Raw genomic sequence first — 19638 nt, 5'->3', positions numbered from 1 at the left:
CCTCCCAAAAATTTCACAAAACATATAGTGGGACTATGTAAAGATGAACTTTAAAAGATTAAGTTTACTACATTTTATTTCAGTTGCATTGCTTTCTAATTTTGTTTTTAAAAGCTAGTTATAAATTCCCAGGTCAAAAGAAATTAGAAATTATAACAGAAGTACAGAACAGAGGCAGCATTTGGATATTGGACGATCTTTTTTAGTATTTTCCTTCATGTCCTTCTTCACAGTTTCTGATGAAGAGCAATCAGTAGTGTATGTTCCAGGTATGGTTTTCTGTACTAATTTCGTAAGCTTCCTTTGCTTCTTAAGTGTTAGGAGAAAATAAAACAGTAGGACCATTTTGCCGATATAACTAGATGCAGAACAATTCATTGGAAAGTAATTAAAAAAAAACACAACTTGGTTTGACCTATAGGTTTCAAACCTATAAGGTTTGAAATACTGCCTTATTTTATGGGCTGGTCAGGCAAGTAAGCTTTAGATGAACTTGTAGAACATTTCATTTCATCTCTTAAAAAGCAAGAGATTCTTATTTTTTTATATTACAAATAATAGACTAAATTTTATAGTTCAAAGAAAAATGTGAAAACTTCTTGATACAGGGTTTATGTGATAGACTCCTTAAAGCTTACCGGTTATTACTAAATGAGTGTTAAACTGAACCACTGAAGGTACTCTGACTATGTGAAAAATCAGATTTTTAATTTCCCCTACATTAAGGTATATATTGACTGTATCTTAAGATTTATAAGTTTTAATGTGACTTATGAATTTCCACATCACCTTTTAAAAATATTTAAGTTGAACCTTAAATGTATTCAAAACATAATCTTTCCATGGTTCATTATTTATTAAGGGGTTTAAAATGAAGTTTATAAAGTAGAATTTTCCCTGTGGGGTCCCATAAGGAGGGATATTGGAGAAGTGCTTACTGGGGGGGCGAGTTTAAGAGAATAAAGTATAATTTTAGTATCTTGTTTGATGGAAATCCTTAGGAATTTCTACGGAAGGAAATGCCAGATCAAGACACAAGTTGAGTCCAAAAGCTGATGTCAAACTTAAGACTTCCAAGGTTACTGCTGCTTCAGTCTCCATGGAGTCTTTAAAAGGTGCAGGAGACTCGGTAGATGAACAGGTCAGTAATTTCCCTTTTTTTCCCTTACTCTTCAATCTTTATAAATGCTGACCAATATCTGATAGATATATAAATGCTGACCAATATCTGATAGATAAGGGTAGAAGAGTCCTTGAAAGAACGTTAGATAATCTACAAGCAATCTTAAAAGGTACAGAGGATTCTGGGATACTTTACATGGTATGAATATAAAGTATGTAGATTACTCAAAGGTTTTGATCTAAAATGTCTAGGTTTGCCTTCAGGCTTAGTTAAGTAAAATTTATTATCTTGGTATGTCTCAAAAGACCTACATCCTGATATATGTGAAGTTAGTAAATCAAATTGACAATGAATTTTTCTTTTATTTAGTGTCCTTTATATTTTTGTTCATGTGAATTTGTTAGGTGATGGTAGATAAACCTCTATATATAAGAAAGAAATTTTGTTAAAAGAAAATTTCCCTTACATTATTATTATTTCCTTTACTTTAAAAATATCATAAAGACTCTTTACAGCCCAGTCATTGATTCCTCCTTCATTGTTGCCTTTGTAATAGTATCTGTACATTCCTTTGCTGTAGACTCTTACCTGATAGGTTTATTTTATTTTACTTTTTGTTACATTTTGTCTCCCCAGCCAGAGGGTAAGTCAGGGTTTGGCAATGTATCACCTATAGGCCTAATTTCCTTGCTGCCTATTTTGTGAGTAAAGGTGTATTGGAATACACGCACACTTATTCTTTCAATATTATTGCTCCTTTTGTATTATAATGGTAGAGTTGCTACCATAGTGTCTGCCCACAAAGCCAAAATATTTACTATCGAACCCCTTTAGAGAAGGGGTTCCCAGTTCAGTTCTTGAGTACATTTCCAATATCTAGTTTGTTGCTGATCGTTATGTTTAGAAATCTATAGGATTTACCTGGGATGAGCCCAAAAGCCCTACTTGTGTTACTTGTATCCTCATTGTACCCACTCTACAATGAGATGTGAATAGTAGTTGAATTTGCAAGTTCTTATTAAAAGTTGAAAGTGTTTTTTCATGTGATGATTTGTGCATTTTATACTGAACAATTGCCTGCTTTTGGATTAAGTCCATATTTTGGGAGGGCTTATTAACTATAATTCTTTTTTGGGCTATTTCACTGGCTTTGGGAATTATAGTATACATCTTTAGCTTAGCACAGCCTATTTTTTTTGATGTTTATTTATTTATGTTGTGTGTGCACACGTGTAAGTGGGGGAAGGCAGAGAGAGAGGGCAAGAGAATCCCAAGCAGGCTCCATACTGTCGGCATGGAGCCCTATTCAGGGCTCCATCTCTTGAACTGTGAGATCATGACCTGACCCAAAATCAAGAGTCAGACACTTAACCCACTGAGCCACCCAGGTGCCCCTATCACAGCCTATTTTAAGTTATAGTTTCCACTTCACCTAGAATTTTGAGGACCTTTCAGCAGTCTATGTCCTGACTTTTGTGATATTGTCATACATTTTACTTCTATAGGTAAAACCCCCCAATACATTGTTATTCCTTTTGCTTAGTCAGCGGTCTTTTTTTTTTTTTTTTCATATTGATATATAATTTACATATCATAAAATTTACCCTTTCAAAATGTATAATTCATTGGGTTTTTGGGTGTTTTGTTGTTGTTGTTGTTGTTTTGTTTCATTTTTGTATATTTACAGAGTTGTGGATCCATCACCTCAGTCTAATTCTGGAACATTTTCATCATCCCAGAAAGAAACTCCATTATGTATTAGCAGTCACTTCCCATTCCCTATTCATCTTAGCCCCTAGCAACCACTAATCTACTTTAGTCTCTATAGATTTGTCTATTCTGGGCATTTCATGTAAATGGAATCCTATAATATGTGACCTTTTGTGGCTGGCTACATTCACTTAGCATAATGATTTCAAGGTTTATCTATGCTGTATCATGTATTATTACTTCATTACTTTTTATGGCTGAATATATATTTTGTTTATCCATTCACCAGTTGAAGGACTTTTGGGCTGTTAGGCTTTTTGGCTATATGAATAACATTACTATGAACATTCACATACAAGGTTTTGTGTGGATATATGTTTTCACTTCTCTTGGGTATTTACCTAGAAGTAAAATTGCTGGGTCAAATCGTAATTCTATGTTTAACCTTTGCATGAACTGCCAAAGTGGCTATACCATTTTACATTCTACCAACGATGTTTGGGGATTACAGTCTCTTCACATTCTTGCCAACATTTTATAGCTATTCTTTTTATTACAACCCTCCTAGTGAGTATGAAGTGGTATCTCATTGTGGTTTTGATTTGTATTTCCCTAATGACTAATAATAATCATTTCTTTATGCTTCTTGGCCATTTGTGTATGTTCTTTAGAGAGATGTCCATTCAGAAACTTTTCATTTGGGCTGTCATCTTACTGAGGAAGTTAAAAGAGTTCTTTATAAATTCCATCTTCGAGTCCCTATTTGTACATCTATGAACTACAAATAGTTTCTCCCATTCTGTGCATTCTTTCACTTTCTTATTGGTGACCTTTGAAGCATGAAAGTTTTAATTTTGAAGTCCAGTTTATCATTTGTTTTCATTTGTTGCCTGTGCTTTCCTGTCATATCTAAAAAATCAATACCTAATCCAAGTTCTCAAGGATTTACAACAATATTTTCTTCTAAGAGTTTTATTATTTGAGATGCTACATTTAGTCTTTGATCCATTTTGATTTAATTTTTGTATATAGTGACCCACATTCATTCTGTTGCATATGGATATCCAGTTGCCCCAGCATCATTTGTTGAAAAGATTATTCTTTTCCCTCTGATCATCCTGGCACCCTTGTGAAAATCTCCTACCATGTAATGTAAGTGTTTATTTGTGGGCTCTCAATTCTATTCCATTGCTTTACATTTCTATTTTTCTGCCAATACAAGCTAATTACTGTTTGGAATTATGTATTGGAATCAGGAAATGTAAGTCCTCTGAGTTCTTCTTTTTTAAGATTTTAGCTATTCTGGGTCCTTGAATTTCTGTAGGGATCATAGAATCAATTTGGCAATTTCTGCACTAAGGTCAGCCTGAATTTTGATAGCAATTGCAATGAATCTTTAGATAAATTTGGAGAGTACTCTCAACTTAATATCAAGTCTTCTAGTACTTGAATATGGTATGTGAGATACCTTTTCATTTATTTAGTTCTTCAGTATCTTTCAGCAATGTTTTACAGTTTTAAAGTGTACATATCTTTTGTTAAATTGTTAAATTTATTTCTAAAGATCCCTTCTGTTAAATTTATTTCTAAAGATTAAGTGTTTAATACTTTTTGATGCTATTTTTTGGGGGGAGTTGGGGCGAGCGGCGGGAGGGGCAGAGGGAGAGGGAGAATCTTAAACTGGCTCCACACCCAGCACAGGAGCCTGACACGGGGCTCAGTCTTACAAACCGTGAGTTCACGACCTGAGCTGAAATCAAGAGTCAGGCGTTCAACTGACTGAGGCACTCAGGCGCCCCTTGATTCTATTATTAATGGAATTATTTTCTTAATTTCATTTTTGGATTATTTGTCGCTAGTGTATGGAAATAGAATTGATTTTGTCTCTTGGTTTTGTATCCTGCAACCTTTCTAAATTCACTTACTAGTTTCGATCTAATAGTTCTTTTTTTAAATTTTTTTTTTTTCAACGTTTATTTATTTTTGGGACAGAGAGAGACAGAGCATGAACGGGGGAGGGGCAGAGAGAGAGGGAGACACAGAATCGGAAACAGGCTCCAGGCTCTGAGCCATCAGCCCAGAGCCTGACGCGGGGCTCGAACTCACGGACCGCGAGATCGTGACCTGGCTGAAGTCGGACGCTTAACCGACTGCGCCACCCAGGCGCCCCTCGAGCTAATAGTTCTTAAGGTGAATTTCTTACAGTTTTTTATATGTGTGATTATGCCATCTGTGAACAGAGATAGTTTGACATCTCCCTTTCCAGTTTGGATTTCTTTTATTTCAATTGTGTTTCACTTTCGTTTTTACTGGTTATAGAATTTGAGTTGACAGTTTTTTTTCTTTCAGTACTTTAATAATATTATTGCATATATTTACTGGTTTGCACTGTTTTTGAGGGGGAAGTCTGCCGTCACCCTTGCTTCTGTTCTTCTGCATTTAATATGTGTGAGTTTAAACTCTGGCTACTTTTAAGATTTTTGTTTTCTCCCTGGTTTCAAGCAATTTGATTATAGTATACCTTGACTAATTTTCTAAATATGTCTTTTGGTTGTGGTTTGTTGGGCCTTTTCGATTTGACAGTTTACAGTTTTCATAAAATTGGGAAAATTTTCAGCCATTACATATTAAGATATTACTGTGTCTCCCCTGCTCCCCCCCACCCTCCCCGCCTTATGAGGACCTCAGTTACACAGAGGACTCCAGTAGGCCACTTAAGCTGACCCCACAGCTTTCTGCTCATTTTTTCCTTCAGTTTGTTGTTGCTATTGTTCTGTGTTTATCTATGGATAGTTTATATTGCTTTGTCTTCAAATTTATTAATCAACTTCTGAAGTGTCTAATCTACCACTTATCTCATTCAGTGTATTTTTTATATAAGCCCATGTTTTTTTTTTTTTTTTTAACGTTTATTTATTTTTGGGACAGAGAGAGACAGAGCATGAACGGGGCAGGGGCAGAGAGAGAAGGAGACACAGAATCGGAAACAGGCTCCAGGCTCTGAGCCATCAGCCCAGAGCCCGACGCGGGGCTCGAACTCACAGACCGCGAGATCGTGACCTGGCTGAAGTCGGACGCTTAACCGACTGCGCCACCCAGGCGCCCCTATAAGCCCATGTTTTTATCTCTAGAAATTCAATCTGAGTCTTTTGTTTTTATTTATATATTTCATGTCTACTTAACAGGCTTGGTCTTCTAATTGCTTGAGCATATGGAATATAGTAACTTTTAAAGTTCTTGTTTATAGTTCTGTCATCTGAGTCCTTTATGGGGAGATTTCAACTGAGTCCATTTTCGAATTATGTATTGTATTTTTCTGCCTCATTACCTGCCTGCTTGTTTTTTATTGGATACCACCAAACAAAGTGAAGCATACCTTTTTTTGAGTTTTGAATATTTTGTGTTTCTATAAATAATCTTGAGCTGTTTTTCTGGGACTGAGTTAAGTTATTTAGAAGTAGTTTGATCTTTCTGAAGCTTGGGTTTAAGATTTTAAAGATGACATCAGAGCAGCTTTTAATATAGGGCTAATTTTGCCTACTGTAGGCAGTACCTTTCTGAGTATTCTTGCTTTTGCCCCTTGAATTATAAGATTTTCCACTCTGGCTGGTGGGAGCATGAGCTATTCCTGGCACTGTATTAGCTGCAAAAATTATTCTCACATTGAGTTGTTCTCTCTGGATTTTGGTGGGTCCCCTCATAAACGTATGCTGATCAGTACTCAGTGGTTGATGTGCACGGACCCCTCTGCAGATCCCTGGAGCTCACTTTCTGTGCAGCTCTGTCTTCTCCAGTACTCGGCCCTGCAAACGCTAGACACCTTGGCCTTCGTGGATGCCTAGCTCTGTCTTCTCAACTTGGGGAGATTGCTGGGCTTCGTTTGGGTTTCCCACATTGCACATTGGAAACTCCAGAGGCAGTTGAGTTAAGATAATGGTATGGGGCGCCTGGGTGGCGCAGTCGGTTAAGCGTCCGACTTCAGCCAGGTCACGATCTCGCGGTCCGTGAGTTCGAGCCCCGCGTCGGGCTCTGGGCTGATGGCTCAGAGCCTGGAGCCTGTTTCCGGTTCTGTGTCTCCCTCTCTCTCTGCCCCTCCCCCATTCGTGCTCTGTCTCTCTCTGTCCCAAAAATAAATAAACGTTGAAAAAAAAAAAAAAAAAAAAAAGATAATGGTATGCCTCATCTTATTTGGTTCCCCTCTTTCAGCGATCACTTTCCTGTGCTGCCTGCTAGCCAGTGTTTGAGAACTGCTTTTTGATATATTTGGTCAGATTTTTTGGTTGTTTTAGGCATTGGAATAAGTTGGTTCCTGTCACTCCTTTTTGCCTGGAAGGTGGAATGTAAGTGTATGGGATGTATTTTGTCTCAAAACTAGAAATGATGTGTGTGTGTGTGTGTGTGTGTGTGTGTGTGTGTGTGTATGCATTTTTTTTTCCCTCAAAACTAGGAAGATGTGTGCATTTTTCCTTGGAGAACATGACGGCTTGTGGTTTTTCTATATGTGTTCTCGTGATCTTTGGTGTCCAAAAGCTAGGCCCTTAATTCATTAACAGTTTCAAAATGGCAATGGTGTCAGTTCAAGTTTTCTGGGAAGTAGGTGCTATGATGAAAGTAGAAGTGGCAGAGATTCAGTGGAGGAAAAGCTGACATAGAATAGACAGTAAAGCGAACAGGGATACACAAGGAGAGCCTTAGGATTTTACTCTACATCTGGCATCAGTGAGAGAACAAAGAAAGAAGAAATATTGACTAGGAAAAACCTCAGACTTCGTAATGCTTTGCAGTGTGAGGCAGTGTCTGTCAGGCTAATGGGGAACCCCAGAGCACATGTTGTTCTTTAAGGATGCCCTGGCAGGCAGAAATGTTTCAGTTCTAGCATCTCTGCCATTCCCAGTCATTGGCATTGGCGTGAACACCACAGTGGATCTGAAGGTGTGGCAGGAGTTAGGTGAGGCACTTAGCCAACTATACTGTTTGCAGCAGGTTCTCTCTGTCTTTGAGAAGCCACATTGTTTTACTCTTCACAGTAAAATCCACTACTCATCGGGAGTTATTACGTGTATCGTGTTAAGGTCAGTTCATTTTTCCATACCGACAGTCTATTGGTCTGCACCTGTGAGTGAGAAGACCATTCTTCTCCCCACTGCATTGCAGTGATGCCTTTGTAAACCACGCGGCTGTAGAGGTATGTCCTTCCCGTATTCTGTCATCTTCTTTGGTAATACCTATTCTGGACTTTGTGTTTATCATTCTTTTCTTTTCTTTTCTCTTTTCTTTTCTTTTCTTTTCTTTTCTTTTCTTTTCTTTTCTTTTCTTTTCTTTTTAAAGTTTACTTATTTATTTTTGAGAGAGGGAGAGTGAGCAGGGGAGGGCAGAGAGACAGGGAGAGAATCCCAACCTGGTTCCCTTGAGGTGAAATCAAGAGTTGGACATTTAACTGACTGATTGACCCAGGTGCCCCATCATTCTTTTGTTTTTCTATGTCAGGAGTTGACAAACTTTTTCTGTAAAGGGCCAGATGGTAAATATTTAGCCTCTGTGAGCCATGTGGTCTCTGTCTCACTTACTCAACTCTGCCACTGTAGTGTGAAGAGAGTCAATGTGTAAATTAACATACATGGCTATGTTCTAATAAACCCTTATTTACAAAAATAGGCAGTGAACCAGATTTGGCTTGCAGCTGTAGTTTACCAACGCTTGTCCTATATAGTCTAATACATAATTGTTTTTTAAACAATGTTCAGTGTTATATGTATTTGGAACTTTATATAAATGAGCTAATACTATGTTGCATCATTTGCTTTTTTTGCTTAATATTAATGTTCATGAAATTTACTTATGTTATATAATTATGTCATTTATTTTCACTGATATTTCAATCAGAGTTTAGTCAGTTATTTTAACTGAGCATGTTTAATATAAAGACCCGCTGAATTGGTGCTGGAAAATTGCAAAGGCAAACAGACCTCATCAAGATTTCATGTAGGCAGTAACTGCAAGAAACAGTTCCCATCTCTCGGGCTAGGAAAACAGCCAGAGCAAGTTGCAGTTATTAACACCTAGAAGCTTGACGGAGGGGCCCGTGAGAGCTGGAACCTGGACTTCGGATGAGGGGGAACCAGCCTCAGTGGTACTGCTGTCCCTGAGGAGACATGCTAAAGGCTGGTTCTGCCAGGGCTGGCAAAATTGTGAACCGCAGCCTGCTGTGCCTGCCAGGGTACACACTGGGCCCGGGGCAGGGCAGAACATGGGTGGGAACAGGACGCCAATAGGGACGACAGTGTCTTTTCTTCTGACAACCTCTGGTCTCCCTCTCGTTCTTCCTGTTCGCAGATTTTAACAGAGAGCCATGTGGCAAAGAAGTAAGGTTTCTGACTCTCAGCCTCAGCATCACAAAGCAGAGCCTGGAAGGGTGGGTTTGAAGATGGAAGCCAATTATAACAACCCGTGCCTATGGAATTCCATTGTATACATATGCTACAGTTTGTTCTTTAGTTGACAACATTTGTGTTTTCAAGTGCGTTAAACACAATGCTGCTGAGGTTCTTGCCCACGTGCAGGGGTTTCTCTTGTTTATTCTACTCACAGCACCGCTACTCAGATGTCTTCCCAGATGTCTTCTCATGTGTTTTCAGCAACTTCTTCCATTGCCAAATGGAGTGACTTCTTTTACATTCTGTGTAGTTTTTTTGTTCCTTACCACTCTTATCCCCAAACTCTTCTTGAAACGTTTCTTTTTCTCCCACAATATTATATCCTTCTGATTCTCATCTTGTCCTTTCAAATACCAATTTTAATTTATTATCTTGGATTTGTAGATAATTTTAAAAAACTAATACTTTTTCTTAATTTTAAGGAAAATTTAGAACATAGAAAAGTATAAAGAAAATAATAAAAATCTAAACATCATCCATGATACAGTATGGCTGAAGTTTTTTAAAAAAAAATTTAACGTTTATTAATTTTTGAGAGAGAGAAAGAGAGTGCGTGAGCAAGCATGGGAGGGGCAGAGAGAGAGGGAGACACAGAATCTGAAGCAGGCTCCAGGCTCTGAGCTGTCAGCGCAGAGCCTGACATAGGGCTCACCCTCAGGGACTGCGAGATCACGACCTGAGCCGAAGTTGGACACTTAATCAACTGAGCCACCCAGGCACCCCCACAGTATGGCTGAAGTTTAAATCTTTTATATTTGTCTCTGACTTGGGAGCCAGACCCACATTTCCAACTTCTTGCCTAAACATTTCTGTATGACTGTCCTCCTGGCATCTTGAGTTGACCAAAACCAAACTCATTTCATTTTTTTTTTACCATCTCCTTGATCTAATTTCCTTTTTCTCCCCATCTATGACTATCAGTATTTCCCATCTGAGACTATCAGTATTTCCAGGATTCATTTTAGAGGTCTTGGATTACCCTTGGCTACCTGAAGAAATTGGACTAATCTACTTTGTGGTTGTCCAAATGCCAAAGTTTCCTTCCATTTACATGTTACCTCTAGTTTCCTTGTGGTTCCCTAAGTTTCATTGCTTTAAAGATGTTCACGTGCAAGTACTTGATGTTCAAGTACTGGGAGAACTTCTTATAGCACAAGAGAGGGAGGAGATAGTTCAGTGGTTGAGAGCACATACTCATTCTGCTACTTTAACTGTTGGTATCCTAGGCAAGATATGTACCCTCGCTGTTAATAGAAATAATACCTACCTAATAGCACTGTTGTGAAAGTGAGATGGATTAGTAAGTGTAAAATACTTACAGTGTTCCTGACATGCAGTAAGCACGAGGTATGTGTTAGCTACTTTTATTATTCTTTGGTCTAGTACCCAGTGCAATGAACTTTAGAATATACTGAGAGGTTAGAAACTGGTGCCTCTGCTGCCAACCTTAGTGTGCTTTCAAGCAGCCTAGGGGCTGTGATGTAGGAAAGGTTCTCAGTAACTTCCAGTAGGTGTTTGTTTTGTGACATTCACCAAGGGAACATTGTTTCCTTAATATTCCCTAATATTTAAGCAGGGAAATTTCTGCCTTTTGAGTTCTTCCTGTGTGCTTTTCTGTGTAAACATTATGATGTCCCCTGCTGGACAGACAGTTCCTTAGCCTGTTTTGAGTTCATAGTAGGTTTGAATGAAACAGGTAATGAGTGTACCACCAGAGAAAAGATATCTGAGAAATTTTTTACCTCCTGGGCTAATTTTAAGAGACTTCTCATAGAGTCTTAAAAATTGTTTTTAGCCAAAGTTTAACCAAAAGATTTTTCTGTTTTGTATTAGAATTTCTGCAAGGGAGGAATAAAGAGTGCATCATTGAAGGATTTATGTCTCGAAGACAAAAGACGCATTGCAAATTTAATTAAAGAACTGGCCAGGTGAGATAAAATCTTATATGAAATGTATTATTATATAAGACAATTTTTTGAAAATAGAAACCGAAAATATGGTTTGATGTCATTGTATCATTGATCTTATGAAAGCAAAGACTTAGAAAAAAAGGTATTCTGTGGCCCCAAAAAAAGAAAAGTAGGAAAAAAGTAAAGAAAGAAAAACCAGAACAAACCACTTTCCAATTTACGTTTTCTTGTGTATTTAATTTCCCAAATTGTTTGGTGCACATATGTGCAGTGGTCCTCTATCACAAGGGAAAATGTAGGAGTTTAGCGCTGCTGTTGATATAGGTTGGTATGTTGTAATCAGTGTCATAGCAACTACCTTTGGTTTTGGTTTAGCATCTGACCAGAAATGAGCATTGACTTTACTGTAGTTCATCACAAGAATATCTATGGTCATTCTGCTAACTCCTGATGCTTTCAGGATTCAAAGTAAGGGATTTTGAATTTCGAGAATGATAGTTTGTAACTATTCGGTTTTAATATTTCAGTTTATTAATGATATGTATGAAGCATATCTACTTGGAGTGACTTAGTTGTCAACACACACATCCAGTTTTGGGGTCTTAAAATACTTAATAAATGAAAATGTATATAGAGGAATGTATTAATACAAATTGTAGAAGTCAAATTTAAGGAAAGGCCATACCTAAAAATTGATTAAAATAGTACTATTTTTTCTTTGAATTGCATGTTTGGAAATAGATCTTTTCCGTCTTTACTTTTAATTAAAGATGACTGTATGAAGTGTTTCAAAATGTCAAGGCCATAAAATAATGTTTGTGGAAGCTTTTCTAAAAAGACTGAAGTTAAAAAATTACCTTACTAGGAGTGCCTGGCTGGCTCGTTGGTTGAGCATCTGACTCTTGGTTTCGATTCAGGTCATGATTTTGTGTTTTGTGGGATCAAGTCCTGTATCGGGCTCTGTGCTGACAGTGCAGAGCCTGCTTGGGATTCTCTCTCCCTCTGTGCCCCTCCCCCACTTGGCTGTCTCTCTCTCTCTCTCTCTCTCTCTCTCTCTCTCAAAATAAATAAGTAAACTTAAAAAATAATTACCTTATCAAATCATGTATTTGCAGTTATAAAGGATAACATCAGTGATGTTTTGGGGGCTAGGATATAGGGTGTGAGAATTCAGAGTACATACCTTACTCTGAATTTGATGTCCCACCTGAGATAAGCGGTAATTTTTTTCACTAGAGTTCTTTGGCTGTTTTAGTCCCCCAAGTAGAGTTTTCATCAACTTCAAATAGTGTTCTTTGTGTTGGGAAAACATTAGTTAACCCTCCATACTTGCAGATGACCTTTTCACAAAACTTTTTACCACTTAGATGGCTGTGGCTATCCTTACATACACTTGATGGCGCTGAAAACTATTACCATTAGTTTGATTCCATATATTAATGGTCCTGAGTTGCCATTGTTGTCCTAAGTGATCCATTTTAACATTTATTTATTTTTGAGAGACAGAGACAGAGCGCGAGTGGGAGAGGGGCAGGGAGAGAGAGACACACAGAATCCGAAGCAGGCTCCAGGCTCTGAGCTGTCAGCACAGAGCCTGACACGGGGCTCGAACCCATGAACCATGAGATCATGACCTGAGCCGAAGCCAGAAGCTTAACTGACAGAACCACTCAGGCGCACCCTTAGTGATCCATTTTATTTCTGTTGCCAGGCTTGGAGAATACCTGAAATATTAGAGCATATTGTTTTGGTTTCAGCAACCTTCTGCTTTCCAGGAAAATGCTGGTTTCTTGGTAGAGGGTCAGTATGTTACTACAGGGTATTAGTATAAATTTGCTTATATTGCTAGAAAACTCCATTATTACTGTATTTACCATTAATGTACAGATACATGGGAATAACGTGTTCTAGGTTTCTTGAGTTTGCTACGTTTCCTCTATTGGATATTTCAGTCTACTTGTTTCTACTCATACTGCCCAAACCATTTTCACTTGCTTTTACAAGACTCATTTATATTGAAGTGGGGAAGTGCCATATTCCTTAAACACTGGCAACAAAACATTCCTACCTTTTGTATTCTTTTATCTTTGGATTTTTAGCTTGGTTTCAAATAACTGGTTTCCTGTTGTCATTAAATACAATCATTTGTCTTTCATCTTGAGAAATAAAATACTCCTCTGACCACATATTTCCTTTCAGCTACTACCTTCTTTGTACACCACAACATAGCCTCCTTCCTAGAGTCTGTAGTATTATTTTCTTTTATTTATTTATTTATTATTTATTTATTTTTAATGTTTATTTTTGAGAGAGAGAGAGTGAAAGACTGTGAGTGGGGGAGGGGCAGAGAGAACCAGAGACACAGAATTCAAAGCAGACGTCAGGCTCTGAACTGTCAGCACTGAGCCCTGCGTGGGGCTTGAACTTGTGAACTGTGAGATCATGACCTGAGTGGAAGTTGGATGCTTAACTGACTGAGCCACCTAGGTACCCCTAGTCTATAGTATAATTTTCTACCTGTTGCATTTCATTCCCTCCTCAAGCTTATTTATTTATTTTAAAATGTATAGAAGTGCAACTTATATTCAATAATATGTATGCATTTTTTGATACATATACGTTTTAAGTGTATATTTCAGTGAGTTTTAGCAAATGTAAGGTCATTTTTAAAAGTTACGTTGAGACCTTTTACAGTCTGTTTCTTCCTTCCAGACAGCCATTAATGTGATTTCTGTCATCATTGCTTAGTTTTACTTGTTCTGACATGCCACGTAAATGGCCAGACAGTATGTACCCTCTTCTGTCTGGCTTTTTTTTCCTTCTGCGAGATGATTTTGTGTGTATAGTAAAATGTACATAAAATTTGGGGCGCCTGGGTGGCGCAGTCGGTTAAGCGTCCGACTTCAGCCAGGTCACGATCTCGCGGTCCGTGAGTTCGAGCCCCGCGTCGGGCTCTGGGCTGATGGCTCAGAGCCTGGAGCCTGTTTCCAATGCTGTGTCTCCCTCTCTCTCTGCCCCTCCCCCGTTCATGCTCTGTCTCTCTCTGTTCCAAAAATAAATAAACGTTGAAAAAAAAATGTACATAAAATTTATCAGCTTAACCATTTTTAAGTCTGTAGTGGTATTAAGTACATTCATATTGTTGTGCAGTCATCTCCACAATCCCATTTCCAGAACTTTTTCATCATTCAAACCCTGTATCCATTAAAAATAACTCCTCACCCTCCCTTCACCCCAACTGTTTGGTAACCACTGTTCCATGTGTGTCTGTGAATTTGACTCTACGAGTGGAATCATAGAATATTTGTCCTTTTATATCTGGCTTATTTCAGAGGGTGATATTTTTGAGGTTTTTTTTTTTTTTTTCAATTTGTTGTGTGCAGGAGTAGTACTTTTTTTTTTTTTTTTTTATTGAGTAGTCTTCATTGCTGGCCTGTACTTTAATTTGCTTAGCTATTCATCTGTTAATACACATTTGAGTTGTTTGAGTTTTTGCCTTTTATGAATGAAGCTTCTATGACATTCACGTACAAGTGTTTGTGTGGATATGATGTTTTAACTTTTCTTCTGTGAATAATTACATACAGAATTGCCCAGTTATATCTTAAGTGTACATTTAGCTTTATAAGAAATTGTCAAACTGTTTTCTTTTTTTAAATTTTTTTTTTTTTCAACGTTTATTTATTTTTGGGACAGAGAGAGACAGAGCATGAACGGGGGAGGGGCAGAGAGAGAGGGAGACACAGAATCGGAAACAGGCTCCAGGCTCCGAGCCATCAGCCCAGAGCCTGATGCGGGGCTCGAACTCACGGACCGCGAGATCATGACCTGGCTGAAGTCGGACGCTTAACCGACTGCGCCACCCAGGCGCCCCTGTCAAACTGTTTTCTAATGTGGTTGTGTTATTTCAACACTTCCACTAGCAACTGATGAGAATTCCATCATTCAGCATATTTACTAACTGTTGGTATCGTCATTTCTTTCAATTTTAGCCATTTAATGGGTATAGTGATCTCTCCTTGTGGAGTTAATTTGTGTTGTCCTAAGATTAATAGTATCATTGGCTATTCTTCTTTCAGGTGTCTGTTAAAATCTTTTGCCTGTTTTTTTTGACCCACCCCATTCTCTTCTTGATACTGATATGTTCTTTATATACTGTGGATGCAAGTTGTCAAATATGTGGTTTTCTCCCCAACCTGCTTTCTGGTTTTCTTAGTGTTTTCTTTTGTAAAGGAAGAGTTTTTATTTCATCAATTTTTTCTTTTGTTGTTCATGTCTTTAGTGTTCTATCTAAAAGATCTTGCCCGTCCCAAGATGATTTTTTTCCTTTGTTAGAAAAGACTACCCTTTCTGTAGGATTACCTCTGCCTCCTTGTCAAAAATCAGTTGACCATACATGCATGATCTGTTCTGGGCTTTTCATTCCATTCCATTGATCTTTGTGTTGCCCTTATGCCAATACCGAATTGACTTGATTACTGTAATTTTATAGTAAGTCTTGAAATCAGGTAAGTCCTACAGTTTTGTTCTTTTTGAAAACTAGTTTGGCTTTTTGAAGTCCTTTGCATTTTTTAGAATTAGCTTTTCAATTTTTAAAAGAAAGTTGCCTCCTAAATTTTGTTTAGAGTGTATTGATTTGTAGATCAAATTGAGGAAAATTGACATCTTTACGTTATTGAGACTTTCGGTCTGTGATAGGTCATATTTCTCCATTAATTTGGATTTTCTTAATTTTTTTCTGTAGTGATTTGTAGTTTTCATGGTACAGGTTATAATATATGCACATATGTTGTTCTTAGGTATTTTATGTTTTTGATACTATTGGAGATGTTGTAATTAAAAATTTTTATTTTACATTTAATTTTTAATTTTATATAATTTCTTATATGATAACACAGAATCTTTTAAAGTTTATTCATTCTGAGAGAGAGAAAGAGAGAGAGCACACATGCACAGGAGCAGACACAGAGAGAGAGGAGAGAGAATCCTAAGCAGGCTCTGCTGTTAGCACAGAGCCCCATGTGGAGCCGGAACCGAGGAACCTTGAGATCATGACCTGAGCCAAAATCAAGAATTGGATGTGTAAAGATCAATTGAACCACCCAGGCACACCAGAATTAGTGTTTTAAATATTGACTTGGTCTCCTTCAAAAATTTTTTAAATGTTTATTTTGAAAAAGAGAGCAAGTGAGCAAGTGCACACACGCAAGCAAGGTAGGGGCGAAAAGAGAGAGGCTCTGTGCTGTTCAGTGCAGAGCCAGACGCAGGGGGCTCCATCTCACAAACTGTGATCGTAACCTGAGACGAAATCCAGAGTTAGATGCCTAACTGACTGAGCCACCCAGGTGCCCCCTCCTTCAGACTTTTTAATTTATTTTTTATGATAGTTTTTTTTGGCATAAGACTTTGGATTTTCTATATTCAGGATCATGTCATCTACAAATAAAAACAATTTTATTTTTTCCTTTCTATTTGTAGATACTTTGTTTCTTTTTCTTGCCCTTTTGCATTGGCTAGAACCTGTGCTACAATGTTGAATGAAAATGGATGTCTTTGTCTTCTTGTTCCTGATCTTAAGTCTTTCATCATGAATTTCAATGTAAGCTGTAGGATTTAAAAAAAAAAAAATAAGTATTTATTTATTTTTTCTGATAGACAAAGTGCGAGTGAGGGAGGGGCAGAGAGAGAGAGGGAGACACAGAATCTGAAGCAGGTTCCAGGCTCTGAGCTGTCAGCACAGAGCCCTACCTGGGGCTTGAAACCCATGAACCTCAAGAGCATGAACTGAGCCAAAGTTGGACACTCAACTGGCTGAGTCACCCAGGCGCCCCCAAGCTGTAGGATTTTTGTAAATGTTCTTTATCAGGCCCAAGAAATTTATTTTTGTTCCTAGTTTGCTGAGAGTTGTTTTTTTAATCATAAATAGGAGTAGAACTTTGTCAAATGATTTTTCTTTATTAGCTAATAGTATGATATTTTTGTTCTTTAACTGTTAATGTAGTAAATTACATTGATTGGTTTTTGAGTGTTTAATTTACTTTAATTAACAGATGTATGATTTGCATATAATTTCGCCTTATGTGGGTGTTTTGTTTTTTTTTTTACTTCTTGGTTGTGTCCTCTGAAGCACAAAAGATATTACTACCGATGAAGTCTAAATTCTCTATTTTTTTTCTTGTCAGTTGTGCTTTCAGTGTCATATCTAAGGATTATTGCTGTATCAAAGATCATGAAGATTTAACCCTATGTTTTCTTCTATGCATTTTATGGTTTTAGCTCTTATATTTGGGCCTTTGGTCCATTTTTATTTAATTTTTGTATATGGTAAGGGGTAGTGTTTCGACTTTTTTTTTTCTTTCTTTTTTTGCATATGGAAATCCATTTGTCCCAGCATTATTTGTTGGAGAGACTGTTCTTTTCCCATTTGATGGTCTTGGCACAACTGTCAAAATTTGATTGACCAAAAGTACACCAGTTTATTTCTGGACTCTGAGTACTTTTTCACTGCTCTATATGTCTATTCTAATGCTAATACCACACTGTTTCAATTAGTGTATCTTTGTAGTAAGCATGAAATACAAGACCTCCAACTTTGTTCTTCCTTTTGAAGATGACTTGAGCTGTCCTGGGTCCTTTGCAATTCCATATGAATTACAAGATCAGCATTTCCACTTCTGGAAAAAAAAAAAAAGGCACTTGAGATTTTGATAGGATTATATTAAATCTGTAGATCACTTTGGGGAATATTGCCATGTTAACAATATTAAGTGTTCCAGTCCACAAACATGAAATGTCTTTCAATATTTAAGTCTTTAATTTCTTTTAGCAATGCTTTGTAGTTTTCACTGTACAAGCCTTTCACTTTTTTATTTAAATTTATTTTTAAGAATTTTGTTTTAGGTGTTCTTATAAATAGAATTGTTCTCTTAATATTCCTTTCAGATTGTTTGTTGCTGTGTATAGAAATACAAGAGGTTTACATGTTAATCTTGTACCCTGAAACAGTTACATTTGTTTATTAGCTCTAATAGGTTTTTTTGTGGGTTCTCTGTGGATTTTCTGTATATAGAATCAATCATGTCATCCACAAACAGAGATGGTTCTACTTCTTTTCCAGTTTGGGTGCCTCTTATTTCTTTTTCCTCTGGCTTGAAGTTCCAGCATATTGTTGAATAGAGCGGTAGAAGCAGGCATTGTTGTCTTGTTCCTGAACTTAGTGGGAAAGCTTTCAGTTTTTCATCATTGGGATAACATGTTAGCTGTGAGTTTTTCCTAGATTGCCTTTATCATGTTAAGGAAATTTCCTTCCATTCCTAGTTTGAGTTTTGGGGGAATTTTTTCAAATGCTTTTTCTGTGTCAGTTGATATGAACACATATTTTTGTAGGTTTGTTTGTCAAATATGTGTTGATTGATTTTCTTTTCTTTTTTAAGTTTATTTATTTATTTTGAGAGAGATAGAGACAGCATGAGTGGGGGAGGGACCGAGAGAGAGGGAGACAGAGAATCCCAAGCAGGTTCCACACTGTCAGTGCAGTGACTAATGCAGGGCTTGAACCCATGAAACCACAAGATCATGACCTGAGCCAAAACCGAGAGTTGGCTACTTAACTGACTGAGCCACCCAGTTGGTAGATTTGTGTTAAACCTGATTGATAGTCTTAGGTTAAAACATCCTCGCATTTTTGGGATAAACGTCAGTTAGTTGGTCATGTTTATAAACCTTTTAATACATTTTTGGATTTGGTTTGCTGACTTTTTTTTTTTTTGAGCATTTTTGAATCTCTATTCATAGGGGATCTTGGTCTGTAGTTTTATTTTCTCATAGTTTCCTTGTCTAGCTTAGGTTATCAGGTACTACTTACCTCATTCTCTGAGACCAGTGGTTCTTTGGATGAATTTGAGAAGGATTGGTATTAATTCTTCTTTAAATATTGACTAGGAAGGGCACCTGGGTGGCTCATTTGGTTGAGCATCTGACTTTGGCCCAGGTCATGATTTCACGGTTCATGAATTCAAGCCCCATGTTGGGCTCTTTGCTGACAACTTGGAGCCTGAAGCCTGCTTCGGGTTCTGTGTCTCCCTCTCTCTTTGCCCCTCCCTGACTCCTTCTCTGTCTCTATCTCTCTCAAAAATAAAATAAAACATTAAAAGAATTAAAAATAAATAAATATTGGGTAGGAAAAAAATAAATATTTGGTAGAGTTCATCCTCGAAGCCATCTGGTTCTTAGCTTGTCTTTGTAGAGTAGTTTTTGATTACTGTTTATATCTCCTTACTTCTTTTTTTTTTTTATTTAAAAAAAAATTTTTTTTTCAACGTTTATTTATTTTTGGGACAGAGAGAGGTAGAGCATGAACGGGGGAGGGGCAGAGAGAAAGGGAGACACAGAATCGGAAACAGGCTCCAGGCTCTGAGACATCAGCCCAGAACCTGACGCGGGGCTCGAACTCCCGGACCGC

At 37.5% G+C, this 19638-nt stretch overlaps 1 protein-coding gene across 2 annotated transcripts in view; it reads left to right on the top strand.

Moving 5' to 3' along the window:
• KIAA1328 (KIAA1328 ortholog) overlaps positions 1 to 19638 on the top strand; it is a 348930-nt gene that overhangs the window by 6246 nt on the left and 323046 nt on the right. For both annotated transcript variants that reach the window (XM_030336142.1, XM_030336143.1), the window contains exons 2-4: positions 234 to 269; positions 1002 to 1141; positions 11101 to 11195. In XM_030336142.1, coding sequence (XP_030192002.1) covers positions 234 to 269; positions 1002 to 1141; positions 11101 to 11195 — 271 coding nt within the window. The remainder of the gene's footprint in view (positions 1 to 233; positions 270 to 1001; positions 1142 to 11100; positions 11196 to 19638) is intronic.

Source organism: Lynx canadensis, chromosome D3 (genome assembly GCF_007474595.2).
Source record: "Lynx canadensis isolate LIC74 chromosome D3, mLynCan4.pri.v2, whole genome shotgun sequence".
NCBI classification, from domain to species: domain Eukaryota; kingdom Metazoa; phylum Chordata; class Mammalia; order Carnivora; family Felidae; genus Lynx; species Lynx canadensis.
This window is presented reverse-complemented; position numbering and strand designations above follow the sequence as displayed.